Below are 25,361 nucleotides of genomic sequence, written 5' to 3'. Positions count from 1 at the left end.
CAGCGTCTACATCATCATCATCGTCATCATCTACGCATTGCTGTTTTCATGGTTCTTTTGTATTCCACAAACTTATGTTGTATTCTACACGTGTGTTTTGGCGCCCGATTTGGTGTGCCGGGTGTTTCTGCTGTCTCCAGCACTAATGCGGCCAATGCTCGCTACCTCCTGTGGCAAATGACAAGAGTGAGTATCGGTAGTGCTCAACGTTACACCTCCTCGCCTTACAGTATTTTGCAAGCGATCTCGATCGGCGAGATAAACGCCGTCGCCCGCCCAATAACGAGAGTTCGCTCTCCGTGATTGAAATCGAAAGATGCTACCCAGGACTGTTGAAGATAGGGACAGATATTAAGCGAAAACATGGGAGGCTTAACATACGCTTTTACCGCGAATGGAATCTGACCGAAAAAACTTTATTATGCAAGTTGATGGCACGCCGGCCCATGTCAGGGAGAAGCGGGAATGGGAAAACGGCGTAAAAAGAATAGGCTAGCGATAGTACTTAGCAGAAGGTTGAATTTCAGTGTAGCGGAATTTGGATAACGAAGTGCTGATTTTTACCCACTTTATATCGTCATTTAGATCACCTGTTATGACACTCATTCATCGGCTATTTAAATTTTGAGCCAAGTGTTAAAAATCCATTTGCTTATTTCGTTCAACTACGGTGCTGGCAGCTCTCCAGCTAAAAGTGGAGTATATTTTTCTAATGACATGTATAAAAATTAATTTGGACTGAAGTATGCTATGGTAGCTGCCCTGTGCAAAATGTTATCAAGGAGATATAGAACTCCACTGGTCGTTTTGATGTCTGCTGGTGTCCAGCACTAGTATCCCAAAATCCTTTGTAAGGAAATTACACAGAAAGAAAAGTTCTTATCGTGCTAATAGGATTTGAACTTTCAACCAACAGATTGGCAGTCCAGTATTGTACCTCTCAGCCACTCCACTGATGGAGAATATTGATCCTGGAGAGCGAGATTGTGCCAGCAGCTGCCATGGTTGTCCAATGCCCACTCAACATCTGTGTACTGGACAGAGGTGGCATATGTGGCTCATTTATGTTCTAGCACATAGCCTTACCAGTTGTGGCGGTGGTTCTAAATTATCTTCATCTACATGTAATAACAATGACAGAGTGCCTCTGCTCCGTCTTCATGTTTAATACTCCGCTTCTGATTTTTACTGGATGGTGCCGACGTCCTTTTGTCTTCAAGGTTAGGGTGAGGTCTGTTAATTAGGTAGCCCAAACGTAAGCTTCTAGGCTGGTCACCTGCAACATCGCAGATCTGTAGGGTACCTCCGGGTACGCATGCTCCAGCATGAACACTTCAGCAGCCACCTCTGGCAGGGGCAAGTGGCTCAGGGCATCAGCAGGTCCCAGGTTCTTTCCCGGAGGGTAGACCAGCTGGTAGCTGTAGGCTGCCAGCCTCAAGGTCCAGCATACCACTCGAGGTGATGTCTGCATGGGAACCGCCTCGTCAGGCCCCTGCAGCCCCAACAGCGGCTTGTGGTCTGTCACAGCTTCGAATTTCCGGCCTCACAGGTACTGGTAGCGCTTAACCCCGTACATGAGCGCCAGACCTTCCTTGTCCACCTGGCTGTAACGCCAGCTGGACAAGGATGGCCTGGGAAGCCGATGGAAAGCAAGTGGCACAGGGTGTTCTTGTCCATCCTTGTCCTGGTGCACCAGGACAACTACCATGCCATACGGCAACGCACCTACGGTAAGGATGACAGGCTTGGCCGGATCGAAGTGTACTAGCATTGGAGCCTTGGTGATTAGCTCCTTGTTGCGCTGGAAGGCCACATACTGCTCCTTCTTCCAGACTTGCTGCTGACCATCACGAAGCAGAAGATGGAGTAGCTGTGGATCCGCCAGCAGGTTCGGCAGGAAATGCCTGTAGAAGCTGATAAAGCCGAGGTAGCTCTGAAGCCCCTTCTTGTTGTGGGACTTATACCCCAGTCACACGAGCATGCCAAAGTCCTTGGAAGTTAAGGAGCATTGAGCTTTCAAAGGCACATTAGTTCAAGGGATATGTGTCGGTGCCGCACGGTCTCCAGATGGTCTCCGTTGAAGCTTTTAAGAGAAACCACAACATGTCCTTAGTGCTGCCATCGCCTCGAAAGCAATAAGAAAATATGGCCCAAATGCGTCTCATAATAAATTTGTCATATTTTTTCAGCAATATTTATTCTTCCTAATACATAGTAAGATCAAAACAAAATGCACGCGCAGTGAAGGCATTACTTTACCAAATACAGATGTATCTATTGTAATGATGGCCACCATGTATACCGCTTCGTACACCGCATGTTCGCATCGATTATTCGTTGTCGGCCTTTCTTCAGCTGCTTTGTTTCATTCCTTGTAGCTAGGCAGCAGTAGGTACGCGTAAGCGTGGTAAAATAAAGAACTACAAAACGAAAGTGACGAGGGAAGAAGATGCACAGAAAAAAGCCGAGGAGACTGGGATGCCTAGCAGCCGCTAACCGAAGAACCAAATCGCACATGGCACCCATGTGTCGATGTTGCTGCTGACGACAAGCCATGCCAGCGCTGCTGTACTGCTGCTGCGTTCATGATGGAGATTGCGGGTGTCCTGAAAGTGTTTAGTACTTTAGTAATAGTGTTCAGTACTTGTAAGCTTGTTCTGAAAAGGTAAAAATTGAACTTCCATGTTTTTAGAGATTTTTTTTTTCTGCTGTCGGACGCCCTCTAGGCTTGAGAGTATCCCCTTAAGGTTTCAAAGGACGAACGCGCACTCCTTTGACTCAAAGCTCCCTTCCAGTAGGCTCCTTTGCTGTGCCTGTATGACACTGCGCATTCTCGCTTGAAGTAAAGGATCTTTGGTTCAAAGGACTTTGAAAGTGCCCGTGTGACTGGGGTATTAGACGCCTTAAGTACAGCATCAACTTTGCGGGGGCCACGTCCAGGCTGGCCTGGGAAAGGACATGTCCCAGGCACTCAACACTGGGGGCCAGGAAGACACACTTTTCCAGCTTGAGCTTGAGACCGGTGTCCTGCAAGTGTGCCAGGACATTGTGCAGGTTCTACAGGTGTTTCCTGTTGTCGGTGCCGGTAACAAGGATGTTGTCCATATACACTGCCACCTGCCTCATGCCCCTGAAAAGGTTGTCCACCTCCCTCTGAAGAATGGCTGGGGCTGAATACAGTGCGTGAATCCAGTTTCGGCCCAGCAGTGTCGGTGATGACCCCTTGGTTAAATAAAGGGGAAGGATTACCTCCCTGTTGCCAAAACGAACGCTTACCTGGGCCTGACCCTGGACCTAAGAGAGCTGTCCGGTGTAGCTGTGCGGCATGACGCTCAAAGCCTCAATAGACAGGCCGGGAAAGGTTTCCCGGCCATGACTGACACGCTGTCAAGCTCCATAAAAATGGGGTGCCCACAGACTTCAATGGTCAGCATATACGGTGGCACAGACTACGGAACAAGGCCTGTGTGCCACACGTTGAAAATCGGTGAGTCTTTGGCCACGATGTGGAGCCTGGCCGCGGAGGAACTCGAGCCTGCTGCCACATGTCCCTGCCGCGTACCCTTGTGATGGCTATCCTGGTTGCAGGCTTGTGTGGAACCTGGGCTCGATCCAGACTGCTGCTGCTGTCTGCTGTTCGTCCTCCACACTTGGCATACCTGTGCAAGGTGCTCAGTTTTCCTGCACATGAAGCACTGTGCGGGAGAGAACTGGCACTGTGAGGGGGAGCGCGCACCACTGCAGTAACTGCAGGTACTGCCCTTTGTTGCCATCTTGTTGACTGCCGGTTCCGAAGACGGCGAGCCAGCCGCACGTGGTGGATCGAGGTGGATTGCTTTATCCTTCGTACCAGCTCCTATTTGTCCTTCACACCTTGCAGACATTTGCCAAAGATGCACTGAAGGAAAATCGTGCTCTTGAGAAACCCCTCACTAGCCTTGTAGAAGGTGCAGTTCCTGCCCTCTGTGACTCCACACCGTTAAAATGCATGTACAATGATGAGCCGCACTGGCTGAAACTCATGGAACTGATTCCTGTATGGTTCCTGCAACCTCTTCTTTCGAACTACGCATTGTTTGTGACTGACAATCACGATGTCTATAGATACTATAGATAATATTGGGAAAAAAGCCCATTTAAACAAAGTGCCTCAAGCTTTGAGACAACAGTGAATAATAAATGCTGCTGTCATTTCCCACACGCACCATTACTGCGTGGACAACCCCAGAAACGTGTCTTCTGGCTTTTCCTTTACACCGAAAGCGAGCACGTACACTGCTTGACAGTATTGCTAACAGCAATAGTTACCATTTTCACATCGCAAATTGTATGATAAGGAACAAACCACATATATGTGTGTACCTCTGAGCTGCGAAATTAGTCATTAAAGAAATACGGGCGTTGCGGTCAACGTGGAGAAATGTGCGTTGAGCCATGGCTGGGCTCGCTTCGCGCTTGTGCCACTTGTGCAAGAGTGCCTTGCTTATAGTCGGATACAACTTTAGAAAAAAGGAGACGCCCCGCCGAGATGACCGAAGTGCGACGTCCGATTGCCTCCGCGACTAAAATAATCCCTCTAAAAAAATCGTGCTTCTGAACGCGCGATTCTCGGTATAAATAAAGACTCTTGTATTTTGATGACTAGTTTAGTAGAGCTCTCATGCGCTACAGCGCATGCCGGATCGCGACAGAAAAATAACCCCGTACCTTCCACAACGCTGCCCGTCGTCTGCTCTTTAGCTTCATTGCAAGTGACGAAAGCACAAAGAGCAGCTCTGCATGGCTTTTGCGCTTGTTTACATGTACACGGCAAATATACTACTCCTGTTCCGAGCTTCAAATGAATCAGTTGATATTGAACAAGTACTTATATAAAACAATGAATTTATCACAACCATTACAAACTCAAGATGCTCGGTGTCAGCGAAAGCACAGTGTTCAAGGTGAGGAGGGAGGTCAAAGCTTCGCATATTTCGGGTGGCAAACTGTCGACGCCGTCGCGAAAGCGCCCACGAAATGCGGAGAAAAGAAGACGCAGCACGAAGTATTACACGTTGTGCGCGCCGAGGTCGTGTGCACGATTTCTTTCGCCGCAACGAGATACCGACGGTCGTGAAGATCACTAACGAGTTCTCGAAGCGTATATGGTGTTATGTTTGTGCCCTGGGATTTGCCTGATGGAAGGCCAGTGCTATGGTGTGTCTACCGTGGAGGCAGCATTCATCCCCGCATGGTGCCTGCTTCGGGCGCATGACTACATGCACGGCTCGGGTTTCCTCGCGGCTGCGCGGTGTTCACGACTGAAGCGGCCACCGGGTCACGGACTGCCATTCGGCCCCTCCCCGTGCCGGCAGCAATGAACCCCCCCCCCCCCCACTTCTTTGTCCGGCGGCGCCCGCACCACGAACGACTTCCGCTGTGTTTAGGATGGTTTCCAAAGGAGGGCTGTGTTTCGACCCCGTGCCTTGCAGTTGGTTCCCTTTGTCCCATGCGGGCTATAACACTTCCCCGGCGCACCATTCTGATTGACCGCCAGATCGGCCCTACGCCGCAGCGCGGTTCGAGGAAGCACCGGCCACCGAGAGCGGCGTTAGGACCACGGAGGCTGCCCGGACCCTCTCTCTTGACCTTGTTTCGTCCTTAGGGGCTGTCTGGGGAATCTGGGGACTGAGGGGTGTTATTTAAGCAGCTTGCAGCTGCTCTGTTGGTCTCTCTCCTGGTAACGACCACAACATGTAAACATTGTTTAAAGAATTCTTCGCCGCGAAAGCTCTCCTCGTCTCTGACTCTGCGTGAAGTGGAGTCCAGACCTCCTGCCGGCCACACATACCTCGGCACACGCAAAAATGGATCTCCAATCACTGAAGCAGTGAACTGTGCGTCTCCTGCTTGTCGAGATCTGATTCAAGCATGAGAAGAGGAGCCGCAATTCGCTGCTTATCGACTGGGATGACATCGCTGAATGGTGGAATCGTTACCTTCTTGACGTGGAGCGCTACAGGCAGAAGGCTGAAAGATCTTTTTCCTGGTCGAGGCATGGGTGACGGCGGGACACATAGGGTCGATCGTGTGGACAGAGATCGTGGTGCAGAAGCGTGGACGCCTATGCGCTCGAGCAAATGGCCTGTCGACGGGTCTGAAACAACCTTCTGGAAAAGGCCAGCGCCTGATTGTGACGCACATCGGCAGCGAGGATGGCTTCATCGACGGCTGATTAGATAGATTCCGTGGCCAAAAAATAGGCAACTACCACAATGAAATGGACTGCAATCGCTTCGAGGGATGGCTTAATGACGTTCTGCAGAAGTTGCCTGCTGGTAGCGTCATTGTTTTGGACAATGCACCTTACCATTCCCGGAGAGAAGAGAAATTGCCGATGACAGCTTGGAAGAAGGGAAAAATACAGGAGTGGCTCAAAAGCAAAACCATCACCTACAGCGAAAGGATGGTTAGAAAGCAGCTGCTTGAGTTGGCCACGCTTCCTGAGCTACATCGTAGACAATGCAGCTGAAAGGGGTGGATGCATTGTACTCAGGCTGCCACCGTACCACTGCGAATTTAATCCTATCGAGCTCGTGTGGGCAAAGGTGAAAAATGGCATCGCTGCGGACAACGGAGACTTCAAGCTGTCCACAGTCGAAGACGTCTTGAGAGAAAAAATCAAGCACGTAACGGCAGAAGACTGGAGGAAGAACATTCACCACGTGATGGACCTGGAGGTAAAGTTCAGGCTTCATACGTCTGGAAGTGACCATATCCAACCCATCATCATCCAAGTGGGTGAAGATGACAGTGAAGAAAGCGACTCCTACTGCGAGCTATCCGGCATTGAGCCACTCGATGAAGCATAATAGCTTCTTATTAACAAAAGAACAGCCCTAATTAGGGCTACCAAAATTTTGCCGGTGGGTTCGTAGCAGTCAAGCATTCCCCCGTGACCTCTCAAATAAATAAGCAGTTCATTTGGTGACATATTTCTTTTAATGGAAGCCCAATTCTGAAAAAGCATCGTCCTGCACAGATTGTGCTCAATATAAGATTTGGCATGGAAACGTGCTGAAATGCTGGAAAATCTGAATGCAAATACAGTTATTAACCCTGTATAACTATGTGGGGCCCAAAATGCTCATTCGGGCAGCCACTGTCCAGCTTCACACGAAAAAGCAGTAGTCAACGTGATAGTGACAGCCACTCTTAGCAGCCTGCACGCCAAAGCATATTGCGCTTTGCGTGCAGTTGTGCTCCCCCATTGTTTTTTCCAGCCCGTTGAGCTGAATAATGCCAATGTCAGAATGCCCAAAATACTCTATTGGGCAGCCATCTACGCGCATGACGGGCCCTGTGATGAAATAACAGTCATCGGGGCACGCTTGAAAAGCACCTTTAGTATCTGCACTTCAAAGCACAGCCATGTCGTAGCCATTGTAGGTGAAACAGCAGCAGTCAATGCGAAATTGACCGCCACTCTTAGCAGTTTGCATGCAAAAGCACATTCATGTGGTCGCATTCATTTTGGTTACCTGGCCCAGGCAAGTTTTGCAAATAAGAACAATCATCAAACATCATTAGCTTAGTTAGGCCCAAAATACTCATTCGGGTAACTATTAATAGCAGTAGTCGAGGGCACGCTTGAAAGGCACCATTAGCAGTCTGCACGTCAAAGCGCATTCAAGCTGTCGCCATTGTTGGTGAAACGGCAGCAATCAATGCGAAATTGACGGCCACTGTTGGCAGCTTGCATGCAAAAACACATTCATGTGGTGGCATTGCTTATTTTGGTTACCTGGCCCAGGCAAGTTTTGCAAATAAGAACAATTATCAAACATCATTAGCTTAGTTAGGCCCAGAAAACTAATTTGGGTAGCTATTAATAGCAGTAGTCGAGGGCACGCTTGAAAGGCACCATTAGCAGTCTGCACATCAAATCACAGTCATGCCACAGCCATTGTTGTATTTGTTTATCTGACCAGGCAAGTAACACCAATGTAAGCATAATTATTCAACCTGAATAGCTCTGCTAGCATTGTTTGTACAAAAAAATGCTGAGTGAAGTTGAATTTGTTTTATTGAGGCAATTACTTAATTCACAAGCCATCGGCATAGTGATGGACAGCCAGGTTCAGACAATGACATTTGTGAAGTAATAAATGGTGAAAGTTGCAAAAGCTCTCAGTGCACTGCTTCGCTGGGCTCCATTCACTGAAAGATGTCTTTGCAACGATGAAAGCGTCAGGCAGGAAATGATCCCCACTGCACAATGTTATTCGTGTTGAAAACTTTTACCATCATATGTGATGGGCAGCGAAACCGTCTGTTTACTAAGACTGAATGCATGAAAAATGCAACATCATAGAAAGATGTTGCTTCGCAATATGCAGCCTTTCATGTGCACTTCTGGCGAGCTGCCACATGTACTGATGCATAAACATGAACAGAGGTAAGAGGCAAAGTTGCTGTGCAACCCACATGATGCTTTTAAGAAAATGCATCTCTAAACCTTTCTGTTTTCACAGGCGATCAAAATTTGTTTTGAGCAAGTTGGTTAATCACATGGAAGCAACAACACAAGAACAGAAAACACAGAGAGTCGGCAGATTGAGAAGACGAGGTAGACCAGTGAGAAAGGTTTTAATGAGATGGAAGAGGCCAGCCCTGCAGTGTACAGGAGTTAGTGCTTTGAATGAGATTCGTTAATGAAAATGTGTAAAGACTTTGCTGAAAGAAAACTAGCAAAAACAAATGCTAATACATAAGATAAAAGGACAGAAATAAGAGTATGCGCAAACATGCATGGAATCAGGCACACAAACGCTAAAACTAAGAAAAACTCAAATATAAAGAAATGTGGGAAATAAAAAAAAAATTGACAAACGCAAGAAAACATACACACATTTACAAACAGACCTGGGTAGAGGTATTATAGGACCGGCTTCACAAGCTGCTGTGCCTACCTTCTCGTATGTTTTTCTTTTTCTAGCCGTTCTCTTAACACTGTCTTGGGAATTTTTAATTGTAACATATCACAAGAATCGAAAAGCAGCGCGAAGCTATGTTGTGGGAAACCATACCGAGCGCGGGCGACACAACCTATGTGTGACTGTGCCACAGCACGCATTCTGCAGCTTGCGCGCGCGGTGAGCACTCATGGAAAGCAATTAATCGATGGTGCCCCCCAATGCACGAGCACCGCCGTTAGACGCTCGGCCATGTCAATGCTGAAAACGATCGTTCACGCTAAGTTGACGGCGACAAATCTTTGCGTTGGAGGCTTCTTTTGCAAATATTTTCTGTTGAGACGGTCGTAGGTTTGTTTCACGCGCGCACGCTTTTACCATTTCTCCTGAGAATGGTTTTGCTCCATCACTTCACCCCGTCCGTCGAGAAACGCAGCGACACAGTACACGAACACACCCGCAGCTGACAGTAGGCACCAGACTTTGGCAAACTTTTCTCGTCGTAACTTCACTCGGGAGCGAAATAAAACAGACATGGAACAAACAGGTAGGATGTGTGTTTGCAGCGGTCGCCGTGGGATCCTGTTTTTAGGCAAAGCGTAGTGCAGCGTCAGCGATGCTCGCTGCAATGTTTCTTCGCCGGATCACGGCTTGGAATAAACGCACGCGGCACAAATGCCGCATCGTAAGCTCGCAGTAATATTTCTGGCATGATAGACAATCACAAACAGTTTGGGAAATCACTGTGACGAGGCGTTCACGCGCACAGCTGACGCGACTTGGCCCAGTTCGAAGCGCGGGCGGCCATCATCTCTGACGGCGGGGTCACCGGCCGTCCGGCGCATGACGTCGGTCCAGAGCGCGCGCCCATTGGTGGATGTTCGTGTGCATCCGCCTCGGAGGAGTAAACGCCCCCTTTTTTCTAAAGTTGTATCCGACTATAGGTGGCGGCGGTTCATTGTTGTAGTGCTCGTCTGCCGTCCAACTAAAGTATAAAGGAGGCACTGTTGCAATCTGACCGCTGGCACCAAATGTTGCATCTGGGTCGCAAGCCCCAAGGGTAGCGTTGGCCTGGCGGCCTGGGGCACAACTGGAAGCATCCGAAGGTCCCGGCAAAGCATGAGTCGACTGGTAACAGAACAACTTGTTTATTCTAGCATCGCAAAAGAGCGGGCGGTCAGGTCGACCGAAGTGGAGAGACGGGAGAGCACTTAACTCAACTGAAGAAATCGGAGCCTCTCTCTTGGCGTCCGGGAGCAGCTGCTTTTATACTCTCGGAGTCGAGGGCAAGAAGGAACGCCTCGTCAGAGGCGCACGTGACGGCGCCGCTCGGGCACGTTGAGACGAGTAGGTGACGCATCCGCCGGGCCGGCGCCGGTCAGACCTCCTCGCTTCACAGTTGGGGGAGCTCCTCTCCCCGGCTGCCGCGCTTTGACAAGCGTGGGCACCAACATGCACACACACACACACGAAGACATGTGGCATTGAAACATGCCTGGACGCGCTTGGCGGGGAGGCGTATCGGCGGCGCCGAACGGGCCAAAATGTCCGCCGCTTTGAACGAAGCCCCGGCGTCCGTTGCATCCGCGCCGGCTATACCGCGCGTCGTAGGCGAAACGTAACAGACCGCCCCGCCGGGGGAAGGAGATCCCGATGGTCAGGGGACTGCATCCGCTGTCCGGAGGGATGTCGCTCGATGATGCTCATAACCGAAGTCGGGCGTCCTTCGGCGTTTCTGGAGCGCAGCGCACAGAGAAGGCCTCGTTCTCTCGTTCAGGTTCACACAGGACACTGCAAAGTAACTTCGGGAGAGTTGACATTTTTGTTCTCGTTCCCGGCAAGCGTTAGAACTACGCCGAAACTCAACCGCTCAGTCAGCAAGCACGAAACAACTCTCACCAAGTCCTGCCAGGCTCTTTCCCCTTTTATACCACTGCCTAGTTCCTTACAGTAGTCTAGCAGCACTCAGAACGCGTCCACAAATTGGAAAATTGTACTAGAAAGCACGTCATCACTTTGAAACACTAAACAAAAGCAATATGTTAAAAATCCTGCCTCAGGAAGAAAAACATCAGTAACAAACAACTCTGAGGCTGATTCCTATGTTAGGGGCTTCGACTTAAGCCATCGGCGTTACCGTTGAGACTCCCCTTTTTGTAACGCACCTCAAAGGAATATTGTTGCAAAGCGAGGCTCCAGCACAGGAGGCGGCCATTTTTGGGAGAGATGGTCTGCAGCCATTGGAGAGGGCAGTGATCCGTCTCAATGATAAACCTCGAGCCGGCTAGGTAGCATGACAATTTCTGAACGGCCCATACGAGACACGCACACTCTTTCTCGGTGGCGCTGTACGCCTGCTCACGACTGGTCAGCTTACGACTAGCATACAGGACGGGGTGTTCCACTTCTCCATTTTCCCGTTGGCACAGTACAACGCCCATGCCTCGCTCACTAGCATCGCACTGAACAACGAACCCTTTTGTGTAGTCTGGCGATCGTAGCACAGGCTGGCTTGTTAGGGCGCTCTTTAGGGCGCTAAAAGCTCTTTCCTTTGTCTCGTCCCAGACGACTGTTTGGGGCTCTGTTTTTCTTAGAGCATCCGTCAGGGGAGCCGCGATATCAGAGTACCGGGGGATGTACCGCTGATAGTAGCCGGCGACACCTAAGAACGACCGAATATCGGTCTTCGTGCGCGGTTGCGGGAAGTCTCGCACAGCGGCCACCTTTATTTCAGAGGGGCGGCGACGACCCCGTCCAATCACGTGACCGAGGTAGACAACCTCGGCCTGTGCTAACTGGCACTTGGGAGCCTTGACTGTCAAGCCCGCATCGCGCAGGCGGGTTAGCACTGCCCGCAAGTGGGCCATATGCTCAGGCCAGGATGCGGAGAATATCGCTACGTCGTCTAGATACGGTAAAGCGAATTCTTGCTGTCCCCGCAACACTTTATCCATGAGGCTTGAAAAGTAGTATGGCGCGTTCTTCAAACCAAAACTCAAAACTTTAGGACGGAACGTTCCCATTGGTGAAATGAACGCCGCATACCTACTAGCCTCTTCTGTAAGTGGAACCTGCCAATAACCCCTGACAAGATCTAGGGTGGAAATAAACTGAGCGCTACTAACTTTCTCAATGCGCTCCTCGATGTTAGGGATCGGATAAATTTGATCCTTAGTGATGGAATTAAGCCTGCGGTAGTCGACGCAAGGACGAGGTTCCTTGCCCGGTACCTCAACTAAAATCAAAGGGGAGGTATAATCACTCTCACCCGCCTCAATAACACCGAGCTGTAGCATTTTCTTTACCTCAGCCTCCATAATATCGCTCTGGCGGGGTGACACCCGGTACGCCTTGGATCGTACTGGCTCTGGGGAGGTAAGTTCTATGTCATGAGTAAGGACAGAAGTCCTACCAGGCCTCTCAGAGAACAGACCTTGAAACTCATGTAAGAGCTGGTGTAGTTCGGTTTTCTGCTCAGGCGACAGCGGTGATCCACTGACTAAGTCACTAATGACTTGATCGGTGTCTTCCCTGTTCGTCACTGAGCCTAGTCCCGGAAGCTCGACCGGAAGCTCTTCGGGAACGTTTACCATCATGCACACCACTGCTTCCCGTTGTTTATAGGGTTTGAGCAGATTACAGTGGTAAACTTGCTGTGCTTTCCGCTTTCCTGGCAGACTCACCACGTAGTTAACGTCCGACAGTTTTTGAACAATCCGTGCTGGGCCCTCCCACTGCACGCCGAGTTTGTTTTTTAGCGATGTGCGCAATATCATGACCTCATCGCCCACCTCAAAACGACGGGCCCTGGCTGTCCGATCATAATAAACCTTGGCCCTCCACTGGGCCTTTGCCATTGCTTCACCTGACAACTCCTGTGCCCTTCTTAAGCGTTCGAGGAGCTTAAGCACGTACTCCACCACGACTGGGTCGTCGCCCCTGCCTTCCGACGATTCTCGAAGCATGCGAAGCGGAGACCGCAGCGAGCGACCGTACACCAGCTCAGCTGGCGAAAACCCCGTAGCCGCATGCGGCGCGGTCCTTAATGCAAACATCACCCCAGGCAGACACAGCTCCCAGTCCGTTTGTTGTTCAAAACACAATGCTCTCAACACGCGCTTCATGACGGAGTGGAGCTTCTCAACGGAATTCGACTGTGGGTGGTACACCGAGCTGTGTAACAGCTTTACCCCACACCTTTCGAGAAAAGTTGTCGTCAAAGCGCTAGTAAACACTGTGCCCTGATCTGATGGGATTTCCGCAGGAAAACCAACTCGCGCAAATATGGACAGTAGTGCATTGACTATCTCAACTGAGCTGAGTTCTTTAAGCGGCACTGCTTCAGGGAACTTTGTCGCTGGGCAGATCACAGTCAAAATGTGTCTGTACCCCGTGGCTGTTACCGGCAGAGGTCCCACTGTATCAATAACGAGCCATCTAAAAGGCTCCGTAATGATAGGTACCAACTTCAACGGCGCCCTCGATTTGTCCCCTGGTTTGCCCACCCGCTGACAGGTGTCACATGTCCTCACAAAGTGGTCTGCGTCCCGAAAACACCCTGGCCAATAGTACTCTTGCAAGAGACGGTCCTTAGTTTTCTTAACTCCTAGGTGTCCGGACCACGAACCCCCATGGGACAAGCGCAACAGATCCTGACGGTAGCACTGAGGCACGATCAGCTGATCGAACTCCACTCCCCTGCGGTCTAGATACTTCCGGTACAGGACCCCACCTCTTTCCACAAAATGAGCATTTTTCTTGGCGATACCTTCCTTGACAATGCAGCGTATGTTTTCTAGGCTGCCATCCTTTTTTTGCTCGGCTATCAAAGCCGACCGGCTGACTTTTAGCAACCTATTAAGTCCGTCTGACGTAGGCGCGATGAGCAAATCTGTAGATAGCTCTTCTAACTTTCCCGTGTCGGGCATTTCCTCTCCAGTATCTGGTGCCTTCAACGCTACAGGCTCAATTTTATTCAGTTCGGACGTGCTCTGAATATCAACTTGCTGCGCCTCTGATCCTTTCTCATTGTTCGACAACGTCGGCCCCGCAACTACCGCCTTTGCAGCGAGCTCCCGAACCTTCGATCTGGTTAAGGCCTGAACGCTAGCCTCACCAAACAAAAGCCCCTTCTCGCGCAGGAGGTGATCGGACCTGTTCGAAAATAGGTACGGGTACTGGGGGGGGGGGGGCAGCATAGATGACACTGCGGCCTCCGTCTCGAGTGCTCCGAAAGGTCCTTCAATAAGCACTTTTGCTATGGGCAGACACACGCTATGAGCTTCCACGGCTTGCTTGATCCATGCGCACTCGCCCGTGAACATATCGGGTTCTACGTAAGAGGGGTGAACTACATCCATCGTAGCTGCGGAATCGCGAAGCACTCGGCACTCTTTCCCGTTCACGAGGAGGTCTCGCATGTAAGGCTCGAGAAGCTTCATGTTCTCGTCAGTGCTGCATAATGACAAAAACACGACTTTTGCTTTTGTTTCTGGACACTGCGCCGAAAAGTGACCCGGCTTCTGGCACGTATAACAAACGCGCGCTTGCCTCGTCTCGAACCGCTTTCTGCGTTCGGCTTCGGCTGCCGCCGTCTCCTTACGTTCGGTCGGACTGCTTTCACTCGCATCCGCACTACGTGTGTCCCCCTTTAATCTCATGGGCGTGAACTTCGGCCTCTCAAACTTGGAGCCAAATTCACCATTTTGACCGTCCTTAGCTCCGCGAGCCCGACGCGTCACAAACTCCTCGGCTAGCTCAGCGGCTCTAGCCGCCGTACTAACGTCTGGCCTATCCAAGACCCAGTACCGCACGTTCTCAGGTAACCGACTATAAAACTGTTCCAGCCCGAAACACTGCAGAACTTTCTCGTGGTCACCAAACGCTTTCTCTTTGAGCCACTCCTGCATGTTTGACATAAGCCTGTAGGCAAATTCTGTATATGACTCACTTTTGCCTTTCTCATTTTCCCGAAACTTCCGACGGAACGCCTCCGCTGACAGCCTGTACTTTTTTAGCAGACTCGATTTCACTTTGTCGAAATCCTCTGCCTCCTCTCTCTTCAAGCGAGCGACTACGTCGGCCGCCTCGCCGGGTAACAAAGTGAGCAAGCGCTGTGGCCACGTTTCCCGAGAGAACCCCTGCTTCTCGCACGTTCGCTCAAAGTTAACCAGGAACAAACCAATGTCTTCTCCAAGCTTAAACGGCCGCATCAGGTCAGTCATTTTGAACAATACTCGTTCTCCTGCACCGTGTGCCTGACTTCCATTACGAGCGCGTTCCATCTCTACCTCGAGACGCTTCATTTCCAAAGCGTGTTGACGGTCGCGCTCCTCTTTTTCTTTCTGCTCTTTACATTCGCGCTCCTGTCTTTTTGCCGTCTCCCTCTCCTCAATGGTCTCAAGGCATTCCGACAGCTCGTCATCCTCAGCTTCTAACTCAAGAATGGCCCTTAGCAGTTCTGGTTTTCTGAGTTTGTCTGAGACATCCAGACCCAACTCTATTGCAAGCTCCAGCAATTTCGGTTTGCGCAACGACTTCAAATCCATGGCTGCTCTGAATGCTGCTTTCTCTACTGCCTACTATTGTCTTGCCGCAAACTAACCCGGCAGCAACGACAACTACAATTACCAGCTCTGTTTCTGACACTAAGAAAAGCCTGGCAAAACTCAGAAGAAGAAAGTCCCGCACTCACCAAACCTCGCAGCCAAGAATTCAGCGCAGTCGTTCCGCTGCAGGCAACCAGTCATCACACAGGGCTCGTTGCACTGCTCCCGGATGGTCGTTGTGCTGCTCAGCATACAGTCAACTGCATATCTTCGCTGCTGGCCTCCGTTGTCGCGATCTCACCGCTGGCAGACAGTTGTTGCAATCTGACCGCTGGCACCAAATGTTGCATCTGGGTCGCAAGCCCCAAGGGTAGCGTTGGCCTGGCGGTCTGGGGCACAACTGGAAGCATCCGAAGGTCCCGGCAAAGCATGAGTCGACTGGTAACAGAACAACTTGTTTATTCTAGCATCGCAAAAGAGCGGGCGGTCAGGTCGACCGAAGTGGAGAGACGGGAGAGCACGTAACTCAACTGAAGAAATCGGAGCCTCTCTCTTGGCGTCCGGGAGCAGCTGCTTTTATACTCTCGGAGTCGAGGGCAAGAAGGAACGCCTCGTCAGAGGCGCACGTGACGGCGCCGCTCGGGCACGTTGAGACGAGTAGGTGACGCATCCGCCGGGCCGGCGCCGGTCAGACCTCCTCGCTTCACAGTTGGGGGAGCTCCTCTCCCCGGCTGCCGCGCTTTGACAAGCGTGGGCACCAACATGCACACACACACACACGAAGACATGTGGCATTGAAACATGCCTGGACGCGCTTGGCGGGGAGGCGTATCGGCGGCGCCGAACGGGCCAAAATGTCCGCCGCTTTGAACGAAGCCCCGGCGTCCGTTGCATCCGCGCCGGCTATACCGCGCGTCGTAGGCGAAACGTAACAGCACTGACTCAACCTTCTTTTACATCTTCTTAAGAGAATTTTACTTGCACCTGTGAATGGTCACTTTGATAACCACTGCTCCAAGAAATCCAAGGCTTACTGGGAATTAAATTTCGCCAGTTATCACATTACTGCTTTGCGTTATTGGTGAAACTATTCTTTTTCTTCTACCCTGACCATTTCTTTCCTACACAACAGTTTGGCAGTAAAAAGTGGTTCTTGTTTGCAAATGCCCTCCTCTCAATAAAAGAAACATTGGAACACCTAATCTCTTACTTTAGCTTGATTTGCTAATTGTCTTTAGTGTCTTTCTTATAACACATGTTAATAATTGGGTCAGGATTGCACCGTTTCATAGAAAAGAGTCCAGAAATGCTGGGGAGCCATGTGAAAAGATAAATAGGAATTCTGGTCCTTGCTAATAACATCTCTGGCACTTTCATTATGGCATTGTTTAGTCTACACTTCATTCATGGATAACATGTATGCTAGTTCTTACATCCAATTCTGTAGCACTGGATTTACATCATGGAAGTGTTCCTTTCATCACCTGAGGAACCATACTGTGTTGCATCCTGCATTAAAGAAAATGAATTGCTCCTGTATGGTTAGTGTAAAGGGGAGTGTTGATGTGTGTATATTTGTGATGCAGCAACTTTTACTTGGGGGGCTTATGCTTAGCTGCAGAGTGTTTTTTTTGGCATTGCCCTGGGAACACCTTATGAACGGACTCTGGTAACACTGGTTTGATAATTGTGTCTTCACTTATACTGCTATTGTCACTTCCGTCTGGAAGGTTGCACGGCTGAATGGAAACGTGGACAAAGTCACAATGGGTAACCCTTACCAACATGGTGTACAATTTTCTTTTGGCAAACGAGTTAATACTAAGTCGACGTGGGCTGTTTAATTACCTTTCCAGAAACTTCCCAATGCTTGTTTCTTGTAAAAAACAGACTTAGTTTACGATAAAATTGCTCCTGAAGGGTCCGAATACCTTTTTCGAAATTAAAATCTCCCGCCACCCAACTGGGGGAGTGGTGACGTTGGATACGCCATCACCACGCTTTGCTGCTGTCGGTGAGTAAAACGTTGCCCGACAGGCGGCAGTACCAAGCCAAGACAGAGCGGTGGATTCGCCGCTGCAGCTGCTGTTTGGTCAAGTGGTGTAGGCTGTTAAGGCATCCCGCGACATCGTATGGACGTTGAATTCTCTGCTACTCGCACTTTGTGTGACTTCCTCTAACCAGTAAAACCTGCGCAGGTCTACACGCTAACGGAACAACTGAAACATGAAAGCGTGGGCGGCGCATAGTCGAGCGAAAACGAAAGCTTTCAACCGTCCGCGTCGTTGTCAAGGGTAATTTCAATCAGTTCTTTTTTCTAATAATGAAATAGAACTGGACAAGTATCATTTTATTTCGTCTTATAATACAATACAAGGTTGTTTTTTGCAATGAGTGGTTCAGGAGAAGTGACGAAATTTAACTGAGGAGTGCTTTCATCATCGGGCAAGTACTTGAATATCCCAGGGGAGTCTGTAATCATGTCCTGCATTTACCTCAATTTCTCGATTGTTAAGGCTCTGTTTGCGATAATATTGATGCTGCAGAGATTCTCGAGCATTAATCTATCAATTTAGCTTGACTTAATATTTGCCTTTAGTGTCCCTTTAAGTGAAAATCCCTAGGGGTGCAGAAAGTTCCCTCAAAGAAAAATTGGCATTAACTTGAGAGCATAAATCTTTTGAACCATTGTGCTGATATTTATAAAAATTTATAAGTTGCTGTATCTTCTTTATTTTAAGTACATTCTAAATTTCATTAATACAGATCAAATAGAAACTAACTTATGGCTGTCATACGGACCGATGAGGCATGCCACCTCAGGGAAACTGTCATATTATAAGTAATGAAGTCTTGCAGGTTGTTTTTACTAGATTCAATCTAGGGGGGTAAGAGATAAGGCCAGTCACATGTTTTTCATTACATTTCTGTATCAATATCATCACTTTGAGGCTAAGTTCAATTTCTTTTTGTCGTTATATGTCTGATATGTAATGACTTCTTCTGTTAGTGAACATTTATAAATATAAAGAGTACTTCATCTTGGTCCTGACAAAATTTTAACCTGAAAACTACATTGAAAGCTGGTTCTGGCAAAGCAGTTCAGAAATGATAGTTTTCCTAAACGTTTTGTTTGGCCAAAAAGTGCGAAAGATGAGCACCAGAATTTCACAACACGCTATATTTGAAGACCAAAAATAATTAATAAAAGTGCCCTGCTCCATATGTTGGACCTTTCTATCCTATTCAATCTGAATCTGCTATGCAGCAATTGCTTGAAGTCACCTTCACTTTTTTTCAGCATTAGAGTAGTCCAGCTCACAGACAAGGGGGGGGGGGGGCGCAACCAGAATATGCCTTTCTTTTTAAAGTGAAGCTTTCTATGTCACACTGGTTCGTTCGTGAGCGCCGAAAGCGCACTGCAGGAAAGCGAACTTACACATCTGTGTTGAACACTACATTCGTAGTACTGCGCCAATGTCGACTGGCCGCCCGGTTAGTGCCTGATGACGGCGCAAAGCGACGAGCTCAGCAAGAGTAGCGCATCTGCACAAAGTTGACTGGAAGCGCAAGTTGTGTATGCTAGGCATGACACCACCCCTGTCATGATTAACTGAGCTTCCCTGCTTATCGGAGACCGCAACTGCGCATGAACGCAGGCTCGTCTTAGAATCTGGAAAAAGAAAAAAAAATCAGTCTCTTTCTTAAAGAAAGATGGTTGAACACCACGCTACTCAGACGAACTGTATATATCTGCACTGCATTACGCACGTCATGCAATGCATTTCTGGCTGTCACCTGGTCGCGTGTGCAGCACACGGCAGAAGAAGAGGCTGCTGTACGCAAATGTAAGCACGAGTGCGATCATGCCCGTAAAGCTGATCCCGTGTATCAGCAACTGCATGCAGAAGCCATGTGGGAAATGCTTGTGCAGTCGAGATGACTACTGGTCTTGTGATCGTTAGCGTGTACATCAGACCGAGCACGTCTCATGACGTGGAAACGATCCTGGCAGAAACGATGAAGACTTTAAAGCCACCTAGTGTGCCGATCCTTGTGTGTGGTGACTTTAACACTGATGTGGCGAAAGAGCACAGCAAATGATAGAGTTTCATGCTTGATCGCTACTTGTTGAAACTGAAGACGCTACAGAGACCCACGACGCAACACCGTTCCTGCATTGATCTCATGTTTGCAAGCAGGCTTTGTCACGTTACGATGCCAGAGCCTCTGACCGTCTACCACAGCGATCACAAGGCAATACTGTGCAAGTTGTGGGGATGCGAGACTCTCACGCGTCCCCTGATATCTTGTTTTCCCGCATAGCCCCCGTCTCCTGCAGTGCGGCTTCGCCGCGTGGCCTGGGGCTCACGGCATTCGGTGTGGTTGAAGCGCAGTACGAAAGATGGCGCGAGTGTTGCACTGCTAACGCCGCCTACAGCCGGGGTTACTTGGGCGCGAAAAGGAGGAAGCTCTTCCTCTTTGGTTCGGGACCGGCGAGTGGCGCGGACGCTCCGCGCGTGCGTCGATCCATGCTTCTGTGAGGCTGTCTCACGAGGCCTCGTTGGAATGTGCCACCGTTCGCGTGACCGTACGCGCGAACGACCAGGCGTTAGGATCGAGCATGGGGCTAACATATTCGCTCGTTATCCGGTCGCGGTGAGTCGGACTTCTAGATTCGTCGCCGCGTGCCCATCGGCATGTTTTGTGGATAGCAACTCGGCTAGCAGGCATTGATCTATGAAAGGTGCAATAAATGCCCTTGTGATTCTTTGCACTACTGTGTTGTCGTTCCTTTGACCCAAGAGTACGGGTGAGAACCCCACAAAGTGTAGAGTCATCCGTGAAAGTGTGAATGCACATGTGTAATCACCGGCGACATGATCTAAAGTAAAGGCTATGCAACTTAATGAAATGTGTCTTCATTCAACTTCAATGTTAAAAGATACAATCCTAAACAAGCAATCAAATCACATATGCATAGCATCGGGTCGCTCAGCATTTCTTGGGTTCATTGCCTGTCGTTGGCTTTGGACTTTAAGTTTGATTCATTTTGCATTGGGGGAAAGCTTCACATTCAACCATCTTTCTTTAAGAAAGGGGCTTTGATTTTTTTAGTTTTTACTTTGCAGTCTGCTGTACTGTCGATGGAAGGTCTCCCATGATTAAAATGCATGACGAACAAACTTTCTAATGTGGGCATTCACTGCATATTCAATTTCTTGACCGCTGTGTGACCATGTCTTGAATACAGCATTATGGGTGCTCTCGACGGCGAATGCGCACCACTGTCATAAAAAGAGAATAAATTCTTTTTTTTCTGTGGCACGTATTGCCGCCAAACTTGGCGATGGGCTTCTTCACATGTCTAGGAATCCAAAATGAACAAAATTATAAAATAAGCATTTCTGAAAAAAAATCAATTTTAGCCCTACACCCTCCCTTATAGTGTAATATTGTTACGGAATATTGTTATTGCCATTTGACACCATCCTCCCTTCTGTGCCACATGTTGCAACTGAGTACGCTCGTGAAGTCATTGATTGCGCTCACATGGCAAGTCAAGTCGCCCGATCTTGTTTATTAGCCTCGCAGCATATACAAAAAGAGCATTATGACTGGTGCATCGCGATGTTGAGTTCGCCCCAGGTTCTTGGGTGCTCCTTTCGTCACCATGTCATCAGGTCGGCCTCTCCCAGAAGCTTCTCACCCGCTAGACAGGGCCTTATGAAGTCATTACGAGATCAGGTTGATCCATCCTCAAGTCCAACGCCTGTTGACATCATGCACGTTTCGCGGCTGAAGCCATACTTCGCTTGCAGTTCTTCGCCTAACATGCGCTGCGATGGCGCTTCAGCACCCAGGGTCCTGTTACGGAAGGATAAGAGAACAGAAAGGATGAAGAATATCCCGAGACGCTGACTGCTACATGTTTTTACTGGTCAGCCATCTTAACTACATTGACTCTGCTTGTATCTATATTGTAAATACAGTCTGCCTACACTCCCAACATCCCCGTAACAATATATTAGCCCTATCTCGTTGACCTCACCTTGCTGCAAAATGTTAACACACATGATCTGTCAGCATGTCAAGCAATACCTAGATGAGAACAACTTGCTGTCTGCGGTCCAACATGGTCTTAGGGAACAGTTGTCAACTGTCACTCAGTGCATTATCACATATCACGACTTCACATTTAATAACAGGGAAGAAATCAGAAATAGCGCACCCACACAGGTGAGGTCGGCAATTGTATTTCCAAGATGCTTCCTGTGACATGAGGCCTACCACAGGAGTCAGTCTTGGGACTGATTCTGTTTCTAATATATGTCAATGACATAGCAAACAGAGTCGATTTCTATTTGAAATAAAGCTTTTCACGGACAATTGCATAATGTACACAGTAGTTAGATAGAAAGCCGATCAAGCTAGCCTCAGCAATAATCTTGAAGGGTTTGCCACTGGTGTGAACAGGGGGAAATAAGCTTAGACATTAATAAGTGCTCGGTTATGAAGATAAGCAGCAAGAGATCTTTACAGTTTCCCTATTTCATTGGCAACACTGTACTTAATGATGCTTCTGCCTATTAGTACCTCAGGGTAATGCTAATGGAACGCATGAGGTGGAACAAGCACATTGAAAACATTTGTGTGAGTGCTCTGAGAACATCACGGGAACTTTGTCACAAATTTTCAGGAGCCGCCATACTGGTAAAGCTTACAGTGTTCACCGTGCTTGTCAGAGGTCTCCTTGAGTATGCATCAGCTTCGTGGTGCCCGTATGCAAAAAAAAATTGCTAAATCAGAATGGGTGCAGCGAATAGCAATTGGGTTCATCTGGAATCACCACCGAATAACTGATAGTGTGTCGCAGATGCTGAGTACTCTTCACCACTCGAAATGCACAAAACAGACTAAAAGTCTTTATTTAATATACCCCGACAATGTCCAGCATTATGAAATCGCTTTAGCTGTGTCCAGTTTCTTGTGTGAATGCTCATCATATGTGCAGAGGAATGATACAGAAACTACATGCCATGAATGATATAAATACACATATATTTTTTTATTAGGCAAAGAACCAAATGAATTGCCTAAGAGCATTGTTGAAAGTAGGAATGTTAACATATTTACGAGTTGAAATGTTTAGCTAAGAAATTTAGTTTTCCAGTGTTCGTGTTTCTTGTTCCTTAGTGCTTGCATTTTCTGTATGTTCACTCCTACCTAGGCTTGAGTGAGTCAGCAGTATTTATAAATAAATTTCAAAAATGTAACAATCATACACAGCACACATTATAGTGAATCCTAGTTTGACATAAAATCCTTCTTTCCTTAGTTTGGTCAGCAGGCCCATAATTGTATTACTGAATGTTCATGCCATCGCACTTAGTTGTAACGGCAGCTTGTGCTAATACTATACTCCCAGTCCTTACAGTATCATGTGTTACAGTTAAAAATATTTTTTTTAGGTGAGCATATGTGTGGATTTCACAAACTTGATCATTAAGCAAACAAAAACATTGGGCAAATAAAAACGGTTGTCTTGCTGTTCTCTGATCTGAAGACACCGTCAAGACTTATTGAATGAAGAAAAAGTTTATCTTTAGCATTAGTATCTGTGTTCTTTCATTACTTTGGCAGTTCTAATTACGTTTGCATATTGAGGTCGAGAGCATTGCTCAGGTAACGTGTTATTTTCTTGGTGCAGCATTGAGGCATTCCAGCTGTGAAGCAACTGCGGATGGTGCAGTCGTATCAAGGATACCGACACTGCTTTCACTCCTATGCCTATGAGATAGGTAAACGTGATCTGAAGCATTCACCACAGTCCATACAGGCCAGTGTCCATTTGAATGCCCTTGGAGCTTCCTGCAAACATTCAAGTTGAAGAAACACCTGCAAGCCACACAGACAAGAGACCATTTCATTGCCCGTAATGCCCGTGGAGCTTCTCACAAAAGTGTAATCTGAACCAACACCAGCGCACCCACACACAGGCAAGATGCCATTGCAGTGCCCTATGTGCCCTCGGAGCTGCTTGAACAAGTCGACACTGGAAGATCATCTGTGCATCCACACATGCGAGAAGCCATTTCATTGCCCTGCATGCCCTCACAGCTTCTCACAAAGAAGTCATCTGAACCGACACCTGCGTACCCACACAGGTAAAAGGCCATTTCAGTGCTCATCGTGCCATCAGAGCTTCTCAGACAAGTCTACACTGAAGACTCACGTGCGCATCCATACAGGCGAGAGGCCCTTTCAGTGCCCTTCATGCCCTCGGAGCTTTTTGGAGAAGTCTACACTGAAGAATCACGTGCGCATCCACACAGGAGAGAGGCCATTTCATTGCCCTGCATGCCCTTGGAGCTTCTCAGACAAGTCCACACTGAGGAACCACGTGCGCATCCACACAGGCGAGAGACCATTTCAGTGCCCTGCATGCCCTCATAGCTGCTTACGAAGGAGTCATCTGAACCAACACCTGCGCGCCCACACAGGCGAGAGGCCATTTCAGTGTCCTTTGTGCCCTTGGAGCTTCTCAAACAAGGCCATGCTGAAGAATCATGTGCGCATTCATACAGGCGAGAAGCCATTTCACTGCCCTGCCTGCCCTCAGAGCTTCTCACGAAATTTTAATCTGAACCGACACCTGCGCACTCACACAGGCGAGAGGCCATTTCAGTGCCCTTTGTGCCCTTGGAGCTTCTCAGACAAGGCCACACTGAAGCATCACGTGTGCATCCACACAGGCGAGAGGCCATTTCAATGCCTTGCATGCTCTCAGAGCTTCTCACAAAAAAGTACGTTGAACCGACACCTGCGCACCCACAAAGGCGATATGCCACTTCAGTGCCCCATGCCCTCGAAGCTTTTATGAAAAGTCTGCACTAAAGGTTCATCTGCGCATCCACTAATGTGAGAAGCTGTTTAGTGCCCTTCGTGTTGGAGTTTTTGTCAAGTCCACACTGATAACTGACGTGCACATCCACACAGACGTGAAGCCATTTCCATGCCCCCTGCATGCCCTCAGAGCATCTCACGAAAGAGTCATCTGAACCAACACCTGGGCACCCACACAGGGGAGATGCCATTTCAGTACCCTCCATACCTCCAAAGCTTCTTGCGAAAGTCTGCACTGATGGTTCGCCTGCGTATCTAATAATGTGAGAGACTGTTTCAGTGCTTTTCGTACTTTGAAAAAAGTTCGATAATGTACAGGTCCCCAAGCCAGTGCATACGAGAAACAATTGAAGCATAAGAAATTCAAGGTTCCCAAGGTTCATGTGTTAGTCGGTGCACCTTTTGACAAATGAATGGACTTTCGCAAGTACACTTGCTTCACAGTAGTGCAGAGTAGTGAAACTTCTCTATATATCTTGCTTTTCTTGTTTTTCTTAGTCTTTTTCATGGAACCCTAGTGTAAATATACATGCTATTTTTTTAATAAAATCCTTGAAACTTGGCATTTGTCTGTCTGGTTCCTTGTCTCCTGCGTCAATTTTACACTTCAACTCTACTCAAGAATTACCAACTAGCCAGCTCCCAATTTTTGTCGAGCTTTTTCTGTAACACGCACATATATTGCCTGTAGGTTCTATGCATATGCAAATCTTTGGAGGTCTTTTCGTTATTGTGATGTTTAAGCTTTTTATTGTGCATATAAGCGCGGAAAGCTGCATTCAGATATTTAAGGATCATCTGGGAATAAGTTGTGCAAGTTTGTTTCAGTGCACTAAAGTGTTTTGTGCATGGGTACTCTTAATTGTTGATATTTCTACGCTTGCACTAAAGCATGTAATCTCTCAATTCATTAGCATTTTATTGTGCTGAATGCGTCAAGATAATTAAAGTC

At 48.4% G+C, this 25,361-nt stretch overlaps 1 protein-coding gene across 3 annotated transcripts; it reads left to right on the top strand.

Annotated features, from left to right (window-relative positions):
- The first annotated feature begins 10 nt into the window (after positions 1-10).
- Positions 11-24,974, top strand: LOC142590610 (uncharacterized). Of its 3 annotated transcripts, none has more exons than XM_075702929.1 (3): positions 11-186; positions 21,325-21,443; positions 23,214-24,974. In XM_075702929.1, the coding sequence occupies exon 3, from the start codon at positions 23,508-23,510 to the stop codon at positions 24,384-24,386; it is 879 nt and encodes a 292-aa protein (XP_075559044.1). In that variant the 5' UTR covers positions 11-186; positions 21,325-21,443; positions 23,214-23,507; the 3' UTR covers positions 24,387-24,974. The 3 variants fall into 3 exon arrangements, with proteins under 3 accessions (XP_075559044.1, XP_075559042.1, XP_075559041.1); XM_075702927.1 differs by lacking the exon at positions 21,325-21,443 and adding an exon at positions 17,701-17,796; XM_075702926.1 differs by lacking the exon at positions 21,325-21,443.
- Positions 24,975-25,361: the final 387 nt, after the last annotated feature.

This window comes from Dermacentor variabilis, chromosome 8 (assembly GCF_050947875.1).
Source record: "Dermacentor variabilis isolate Ectoservices chromosome 8, ASM5094787v1, whole genome shotgun sequence".
In the NCBI taxonomy this organism is placed as follows: Eukaryota; Metazoa; Arthropoda; class Arachnida; order Ixodida; family Ixodidae; genus Dermacentor; species Dermacentor variabilis.
Note: the sequence above shows the minus strand (reverse complement) of the source record. Positions and strands in the feature narration are given on the sequence as shown.